We start from the raw sequence: 9,526 nt of genomic DNA on the forward strand, positions 1-9,526 counted from the left end.
AGAGATTAAGGAGAGAGAGAGAAAGAAAGAAAGAAATATTATCGTCGTGTAAGACCAAAATTGGCCCATGAGACAATTGGTTTACAACAAAAATGGGGTATTTACCGATTCATCGAAAGTAAAAGAGAGAGAGAGAGAGGCACACACAAACACACACATGTGCACGGTTTTGGTAAACCCTAAAACTCATTGTACATATAAAATACTTGTTTACATAATAAGCCATCGTATGTATGTATGTATGCGTATGTGTATGTTTTATTTACGTCTTCTACGTGAGTGTATGTGCATGTTTTATGTCTTCTACGGGAGATCCAAAGTAACCGTTCTATAAAACATAGAGAAGGCATTTCAAACTGCGTATGCGCTCTCATACCACCACATACGGTCCCCACCGTATATACGGTCTCGTACATACGCTTTCTCTCTCGCTGCAAGGTTTGACTGTCTTCTTCTTCGTCGTCCTCCCCTTCGCTAAAACCCTAAAAAAACACAGGCAGGCAGGCAGATAGACAAACAGACAAACAGACAGACGCACAAAGAAGCGAGCTTCCCCATAACCATCCCTTCAATTTCTTTCAGATCTTTGTTCTTTCGATCGTCTCTGTTTGTTTCAAGATCTCATTTTTGTGTAGCGTGTCCTTCTCTTTTCCACTCTGACGCGGAGCACCGAGAGAAAAGCTTCTTCTTCTTCTCCGATATGTTCTGCTCGTATATTTTTACGAGAGAAATTAGGGTTTCTGAGACTGCTAATTTTTTTCACTGCAGTAAGATTTGGGCATGATCGACACAGGCTTCTAGAGCAGAAGAAGTTCTTCATTGAAGCCGTTTTCGTCTATTTCAACAAACCCTAATTTGGCAGGTGAGTCCACTGAAGCGAACCCTTTGACAGGGAACCTTAATTTGACAGAAAAACCTACGTTGACAGAAAAAACCCTAATTTGATAGGTGTGAGAAATGCGACCAAACTTAATTAGACAGGAAAACCTAAGACCTAATTTAACAGGAAATCCTAACGTGACAGGGATCCTTAATTTCGATTTACCTTTAATTTGACAGGTGAGATTTCTGCAGGAAACCCTACTTTCACAGGATAAGGCACAAATATGTCGTCAATTTTCAGCGTTAATTTATATACACTCTGTATTGATCGTTGGTAACTATCATAAAAAACAAGAAGAGTATCTGGGAAGTATCTTTAGCAATTACATCATACATAGGATAAGAAAGCTGAAGAATACAAAATTCAAAAGTTGTGAAGGATAGATTAAGCAAGTTGAATGAGAGATGGTAGCATTCTAAACCAGTGGATGGACTGGGTGTACAATTCTATGGAAGTTGAAAGAATTCTAAGAAAGCTGAAGGATAATAAGTGAAGGGTAGATCATAGAACTGGGAGCGAGTCGAAAAAATTCAAAAAAGTTTGAAAGAATCAAAAAAAAGTTGAAGGGTTGATCGTAGAACTCCAAAAGTGGGAAATTGTGAAGAAGGAAATAATTCTGAATTTGTGTGGTGCTTTTACTCAACAATAAGAAGAAGACTGTGATTGGGTGGTGTGGTAATGAATGATGGGATTAGGTCAGACACGATCAGCCTTTGCAGGGTAATGAGAGGATATGAGTAGGCCATTTAGGCCCCGGCCGTTGGATATTCACAAAAAACTCCCCATTGTAAAGTCCGTGAAGGATTTGGATATTGATGAAGCGGCGGCGGTTTCACGGGCATCGTTCAACAGCAATGTTGTTGCCTATTCTGATATCGAATCAGTAAGTACAGTCATTTTGATTAGTAATATGTAAAGATTAAGGTTTTTTCACTAGGAGACCCAATCAGTAGGTTTGAGGAATGGTCCAGTAACGACATTTTATTAAATGTTTAAGATAAATATTGCTGTTTTCTAGGACCCTAAACTTGGAGCTAAGCACCATTTAATCATAGTTAACAAACAAACAAACTAGGTATGCGAAAGAGAATTATTTTCCTCCCAATTGCATACCTCCCAATCAGTTGGTGTCAGAGATGGGCAGATAAAGATGGTTACTTGCTCATTTAATGGAAATAGATATCATTATCAATAAATCAACATGGGAATGCTAGAAATAAGAAGAAGAAGAAGAAGAGAAAGAAAAGATATATTAATGTCTCTAGAGAGAATGACTTACTGTGTCCAAATGCCTCCCAAATGCAGTTTTAATCAGATATCTTGAAGGGAATTTGCATCCTGCATTACACTGACATGCTGTATAATTAATGTGTTGTAGCTATACTAGACTCAAACCAGTAAGTTTTCACGGCCTTTGAGCATTAAAATTAAGAAATCCTGAAGGCTCTCAGAGTATTAATGAGTGGTGAACCTTTTATCTCATGAAATCCTAAGGGGTGGAAATATTGGGCGAATCTTTCAAACTTCCATACTTCCATGTCTTTGAGATAATTTTCAGGAATATTATTAATATTTTTTTCAATCTTCCCGATATTGGGATTTTGTTTATTAATATGGAAGGTTGAAATATTGGGCCAATCTTTCAACCTTCCATTCATTCAACTCATTTTCTAAATTGTTGTAAAATTTGGGTAATCTTCCATCTAGTTGCATTTGTTTTCATGAGCTGCATTTGAATTATTATTTCTTATATGTATGGTACAATGTTCACTTTTTTGTAGGCCCAGCCAACTCCGGCAAAACGTAAAGCTGGAGAAATCCCTACACCACAATATATTGTGGCGGAATCATATGAAAGAGACTATCAAAGAAACTTTGTGCAACCTTCCTCATATGTTCGTGGTCGGGGATGTATGTAATCTTAGCTCTAAGGTCCTATTAAGTTGGGACTTTGTGCAATGTATTAGCAGATCGTGGCAGTTTTCTTTGACAATATCTGTTTTTTTGTGTATGTATTCTACAGCAAGGGCTGATACCACTGAATTTGTGGAGTATGATCTTGACAATGATGATGATGATTGGTTGGTGATGTACAATAAAGAGGAAACCATTTTGTCCCCTGAGAGGTACGCCTTTTAAACAAGAGCTGGTTTATTTCTTTCTAAGGTACTTTATCTGGTTTGAGGGAGTGGTAATAGACATATGATGCATGGCTGTACTTGTCTTTTGGGGTGGTAGTCTTAAGATTTAGAATCTAAGCCACTCAATCAAGTTACCATTGCAAGGTAGAATCAAATAGGATTTTAACACATCAGATAACTCGAATTTAATATGGTTTGACACATTGGCAAGCCAGAGATACAATAGGATTTTCACAACTGAGAAATATTTTGAATACAGTGATGTGGAAGTTGGATAATGTTTTGTAAATGACTGATCATCAATGGAGACATACATTGTGCAAGAATGTGATGTTCAGCACCAAAATTTAAGTTATTTGAATTTAATGCTTCTAGTTCTCTCTATTGTTGTTTCTGTTTCCTGTAGTCTAGAATGGTGCAAATGGCATTGGCATATCATCCGTCACATCTAGTCATATAATCTTTGAGAGAAAAATGTATTTATTTCAATTTGTTTCTTGGACGTGTGTTCAGTAATTGCACAAATATTGTTGTAGTGATGCATGCAGTTGTTTTAGATGTAAGATGCTAGTGTGTATATGACATGGCAGTCTTTAACCTTTTGGAGGATGAAATCTTCAGTATTAGATTCAATATGGGAAACAATTTTTTTTTTTTGTAAAACATTTTCCTACGTTTAGCTGTGCTGCTCTCCAAAATTTATCTTTTGATATTGACTAATATTAAAATCCTTAATCATTGGCTTCTCACTGCTTTATAAATTTACCTGTAGTGTAAACACACTTGACATTGTTAGTTGAAACTACCTTCTTTCTGTTAAGTGTAGCTCCTTTTAAGCTACACATACTCGGGGCCAGAACAACTGCTGGTCATTTCCAGATTGCACAACATAATTTTGAGTTTAAATCTGAAAAGAGTGACAAAGAATTTCATAATTGAGACTCAATAAATTCCTCTGGGAGAAGCTTCTGAAACCAGACCATTGGATTGATAACAAAGTATTTAATCCTACAGCCATCAGCTCTTGCAGTGAATGATCTGTTGGAGATTATTTGTTTTCTTCAGGCAATGTTTAATTTTTCTTATATGTTGAAAATGATCTGGGGCATACACTGCATATACAGTGATATGCAATGCAATAAGATTCTGCACCCTGGTTAAATGGGAATAACATGTGTATATGAGATGCAGCCTGCAGTTTGGTATTATTTTTGGCCTGCTGATTTTCTTTTGCCATTTACCAATGACAACCATATGTAGGGTGTCGTCTAGGTGTCAATTTTCCTCATCATTTACTGTTATGCTCTTACCTCAATGAATGTTTGTAAGACCTTTTAAACTTTGCCAGCAATACACGAGAAAATGTCCAATTAGATATTGAACAGATAATGCAAAAACAATTCAATATAAGATGTCAATGAATGTGTTGTTAAAATTTTGACCTTGACTCAGAATCTGATTGCCGAGCTAGTGAAGATGTTAATGAATGTGCTGTTAAGCCAGTATAATGTCCTTATGTTCATCATATGCAAGGGGCTATTACCCCAATAGTGGTGTTTCTCCTGCATTGCAAACAAATGTTAAGGACAAGGAGTTTATCCGAATTTATAGGGTAGATGATAAATCATCGTAAGATGTAATTGTTACTGGGGTTTCATTGGCCACTTTTGTCCTCTCAGAGAGGTTAATTACCTTTCACTCATCCAGTAAAGCTTAGATATACTTTATGCAGATCAGTGGTATGACACCCATCCAAGTTTTAATTTTGATAAATTTACCATGCTTCTCAGTAAGGATGCTAAGTTTTCTGCCTCATACCTTTCGATGACTGCATGGACATTGACCATTTCCTGCTCATTGCATATTCTCCTTTGCAAAGCTTTGCCATTATTATTATTGTAGACATTTGATGACTCCGTACAAAATTTTGTACATACATGCAACATATAGACAGCAATGCATTTGTGTCTCGTATGTTCTCTCGGGGATTACCCACTTGTGATATATGATATATCTTGTATGTGTCTGTGACTAAGAGTTTGAATGTAGATAAATTATAAACTGTTTGGGTATAGCATATCTATATATAGTAATAATACAAACACTCTTAAATATATTGATAAATACTAACATTTATAAAAAAATGTATGGGTATGGCATAGGTATTGTAAAAACCCATTGAATGTTTTTGATATAGCGGTGTACTGAATTTTTTTCAAAACTGGAGAAATAGTATTTATGACTGGTATGTATTGTTTATTTTGTTTTGACACAGTTTTGAATGGATGTTGTATAAACTGGAGCTTCTTGATTATAAAGCTCGAGAACGAGCTGGAGCAGTACCAGCTGTGTATGGCGTGCCTGTGCCTGTATTTCTCCAGGAAGAAGCTGCATCTGAAGTATTTTGGCTGTCTTTTCTCTCATGTTTTTAGCTATTTGATGGTTTCAGGCAATACAATTTGATTACAAAAACTGAAAAAACAATTGTTTTCTTTCTTAACTAGATTTTGCGATCACAATCATCTACAACAATTCCTGCAGCTGTTTTTGACTACTGGAAGACAAAGGTAAAGGTGCCTTGGGTTTTTCCGTATGTGATTATAGAATTTGTTTTTCACTTTTAAATGTATGTATTTATTTGAGTTAATGTTCTGTTTGGGGAAAATATTCAATAACGTAGAGGGAGCAATGGCAGAAGCCAATTCTCCGGCGATTACAGGTTATTATTTTATTCTGTGTAGAATTGTCAGTGTTTCTTCAATTCTTATTGCTCTCTTAATTTGTTTTCATTATGATTTTTTGTAGCCACCACCACCAGTGAATGATACAAACCCATTCAATGTTTTCAGACCTAGAGAAAAGATGCACCGGCCACATACTCGAAGGGTGAGTTATATAACATTGCATCAATGAACGGTTCTCTATTAGGTCATCTTATAGGCTTTTTTCAGCTCCTAATGATACATTTGACCATGTATACTCACACCCTATGCATGTGACAATTGGTAATGGTAAGTTCTCGGTAGACTGCAGAATTTGCTTCCTTAAATTGTTCATGTATTTTCTATCAATTAAGTAACTATGAACAGTATAATCTGTATATCTTGATTGTAATTTGTGCCACATACATGGAAATTGCATTCTAACACAGTTCTTTCTTCAATGAACAGACACAAAGACGTGAGAATGATGTCGTGTCATTTGAAAAGTTGCGTCAGGTATGAATTTGTGATTCTATCAATAATGAGGTTATGTTTTTTGTATCATAAAAGCATGAGAGGTTTTAGGGTGTCAAGCAGGGTATATATGGTCATACACCATTTATGTGGTGTTTACAGGACTTCCATATGGACACTATTTTCTGCTATGTAACTATCTATGGGGACTTTTGATGCATTTTAATAATATATAGAGTTAATTTACCAGGTTCATTGTAACCTGGAGCAAGCAAGGCTGCTACTCGAAACATTACAAAAGGTATTTAGCCTTTCCTACACATTTCTTTGTAATGTCTATCTCTTTTCTGATTTAAAATTGTAGTGCTACTCTTTAATGCAGAATATGCTAGCTAAATTCATAATTATTTATAGAGACAGTTTCTTTAAAACACATCTTTATGATTGCAAGGTGGAATATCCCATTATTATTTGATATATGAGGGCTTAGGATACTTGAATTTCTCAGCCAATGCATATAATTTATAAGTGGGCTGATATCTGAAGTTTAGAGTATCTTTTTGGGAAAACTGTGCATGGATTATAACATGGTAATCTGATGATCAAGTCATGAAAGTCATTTGATGTCCAATTTGTCAGAACTCAAGTTCATTAGAGATTAGTTGAGTAAAAAAAGTTACTCATTATTATAAACTAATCTGGATCAGTAATAAGGTTATTAGGTGGGCTTAAGGTCCTTTCATGGATCTTATACTTTTATATCAACATGCAATACCGAGGTCATGTCCTGTTGAAGTTTTGAATGTTAAATAAGTGTTTCAAATTAGCACTGTAAGTACTGGCTGGTTTTTGACTGACATTCAGAAAATGCTTTCATGTGTGGGTGTTATTAACATCTCAGTTTTGTAGTTCCACTAATGATTTACTTTGTGAATACATTTAATGTTTTTTCAGAGGGAGGAAAAGAAGAGGAATCTTTTGGAATGTGAAGTGAACTTACAAAGAATGCGGATAATGTTAAAGGTGAGTCTCATTATTGATTTCTTTAAATTTTTACAAGCTTAGAATAAAACTTAAAAGATTCCAAACTTCAATACTTGAAACCTTTCAGATTTTGTTTCCCTTTTCCTATTTTCGTTGTATTTTTAGAGTGTTGTCTCAAATTCATGGGTTTGTTTTATTAAAGTTGTAAGTGATATTTCTAGAACTCTTGTTTGAATTTGTTGGGTACACAGCATGATGCGGAGGTTGAAGATGAACTGGTTATGGGCGAGAGCACGCCAACCACTCCATTCTCATGTAAATATAACCGATGCAAGTTCTCCTTTTTTTAGAAAGAAGCATTAGATACCCCTAGAAAATTACCACAGTAATCCCCCTTAGGGTGGTGAAAGTTTGTGTTAGGTGGTATTATGATGATTCTGTACTAGTGAATACTGTGGTAAATTTCCAAAAAGCTAAGGGGTATGTTGATGTTTTGCTTTATTATTATTTTTGTAGAAAATTACTATAGTATGATCTAACTGTGGGCTATTTTGGTCAATTTCCAAAACTAGGGGTACTGTGGTATTTTTTCTATATTTATTTTATTCATGGCTTTTTACTATTCGGGGTGATGGTCAGTGATGCTAGACCAAGGGGAGACAGCAAAATGCACATGGAAAAGGCGGCGCGCACATTTTCAGGCTCGTGGGCGGCCTTCAAAGCGGGTGAGACAATATTTTATTTGGTTTCAGGTCATGCTTCTTGCTTGGTTCTAAATGTGTATTTTATGAAAATCCACAATTTGTTTTTTTGTAATTTATGTTGTCGTTGGTTTCAATTCAGCTTTCATTACAATTTAAGATTTGTTTTTTCTAGTCAAGATGCCCCACTCTCTGTTGAGTGTGTTTTGCTAAAATACCACTCATTGTTTTCTGTAATTGCTAAAATGCCACACAGTTTTACCATTTTTTATCATCACCGGAATACCACACCTATTTGCCAAAACATGAAGGATCTGAGAGCTTCATTAAGTAATGTTGCTAATTAGCTATATCTCTTCTATAATTGTCAGAATGCCTCAGTTTTGTTTAAAACATGAAGAATCAAACCCCTTAATTAAATAATGATGCTAATTAGGCTAGGGAATACCAATTAATGCAGAATTAGAGCAATAATTATGTAAATATGTTAATTGAATAATATATATTAAGTAACTAATAGATAGATCTCTCAACAAAAACAAAATGTCGTACTATTTGGAAAGTAGCAATTTTTTCATTAATCAAGGAAAAAGTACATTCTGACAATTACAAGAAAGGTAAAACTTCAAGTACCCTGGGTATCTGTAAAAATACCCTAGGTTTAAAAAACAAACGACCAGTATACCCTTATGTAGTTCAGATTTTGGAAGCTTGGCGGGTATCCAGGTAAATATCCTAGAATTTTGTAGAAAGACAGGCATTTTGCTCTACAAGAAAATGACAATTTGATAAAAAGGAACAAAATGTCCTAGAATTTAATGTCACGGACGATTGCTGATCTCTGATTTTTCAACTCAGATCACAACAGTTGCAGAATCACTGGAGCCTGTGTTTCTATTTGTGAAACCAATTGACCCTGAGAAGCTATTGGCAGCTGGGATTGTGCCACCTCTGAACACTCTGGTTTCAAATGGTGCAAATGACAGTTCAAATGGCATAGATGATACTTCTTCTGTGCCACCTTATCGGATCCAAGGCCGAATAGGTAGAGGTGGCCGTCTGGTTTTTGACCGTTGGAATCCTCTTACACGGACACCCATCGGTTATAATCATATTTCAAAATTTCCTGGTGAAATCTCATCGTCGATGAGATCCCATCCCCCTCCTCCTAGGTTAAATGTGGAAAAAAAGAGTGCTGATACTTCAGATTTAGCTACTATTGGGTAACAATATTCTTCTTTGTGATTGTGATGAAAAGAAATCAAAAAAGAAATGTAATGACCTTCATTGTTCTTGGGGAGGATCTTGGCGTTATATGAGCCTAAGAAATTTACCCTTGTATCAGTAATTTTGCCTCGTGTATATTTCTCTGGTTCTTTTTAATGCACTTCCCATTTCTACTTCGATGAAGCTCGATATCACCTTTGAAAATATGTGGTCTGTTGTCTTTTGTAAACCAGTGACAATGGGTTTAGTTGGTTAAACAACAATAAAGGTTTAGGGTATTAAAGTAAGATTCAGTTTTGCAAAACATAGGTCCACAACAATAAAGGTAGAGATCACAACTGCCTAGTGCCAGTTAATGACTATTATCTTAGTTTTATGGTTATATTTATGTACTTCAAAATTAGTATCATAGTA

The 9,526-nt window shown here is 35.5% G+C and overlaps 1 protein-coding gene across 2 annotated transcripts; it reads left to right on the forward strand.

Annotated features, from left to right (window-relative positions):
* The first annotated feature begins 304 nt into the window (after nucleotides 1–304).
* LOC147868694 (uncharacterized) lies at nucleotides 305–9,289 on the forward strand. 2 transcript variants are annotated; one of them, XM_087322413.1, is made up of 14 exons: nucleotides 305–862; nucleotides 1,603–1,766; nucleotides 2,665–2,794; nucleotides 2,907–3,009; nucleotides 5,300–5,423; nucleotides 5,529–5,591; nucleotides 5,705–5,743; nucleotides 5,830–5,910; nucleotides 6,195–6,242; nucleotides 6,451–6,501; nucleotides 7,155–7,223; nucleotides 7,436–7,499; nucleotides 7,824–7,909; nucleotides 8,744–9,289. In XM_087322413.1, exons 2-14 carry the CDS (start codon nucleotides 1,617–1,619, stop codon nucleotides 9,110–9,112), a joined length of 1,377 nt encoding a protein of 458 aa, XP_087178539.1. In that variant the 5' UTR covers nucleotides 305–862; nucleotides 1,603–1,616; the 3' UTR covers nucleotides 9,113–9,289. The 2 variants fall into 2 exon arrangements, with proteins under 2 accessions (XP_087178539.1, XP_087178534.1); XM_087322408.1 differs by having other exon boundaries at nucleotides 308–862; nucleotides 1,060–1,766.
* The last annotated feature ends 237 nt before the right edge of the window (nucleotides 9,290–9,526 follow it).

The sequence above is a fragment of the Azolla caroliniana genome, unplaced genomic scaffold, assembly GCF_043228905.1.
Source record: "Azolla caroliniana isolate FFs.n. ecotype wild unplaced genomic scaffold, voAzoCaro1.0.p SCAF_1, whole genome shotgun sequence".
In the NCBI taxonomy this organism is placed as follows: domain Eukaryota; kingdom Viridiplantae; phylum Streptophyta; class Polypodiopsida; order Salviniales; family Salviniaceae; genus Azolla; species Azolla caroliniana.

Excerpts from the sequence above, each read along its gene's own strand:
- LOC147868694 (XM_087322413.1), top strand. The coding sequence starts at position 1,617 with ATGAGTAGGCCATTTAGGCCCCGGCCGTTGGATATTCACAAAAAACTC. Across the intron at positions 1,767-2,664 it reads CCTATTCTGATATCGAATCA|GCCCAGCCAACTCCGGCAAA; the intron begins GTAAGTACAGTC and ends ACTTTTTTGTAG. Across the intron at positions 5,424-5,528 it reads AGGAAGAAGCTGCATCTGAA|ATTTTGCGATCACAATCATC; the intron begins GTATTTTGGCTG and ends TTTCTTAACTAG.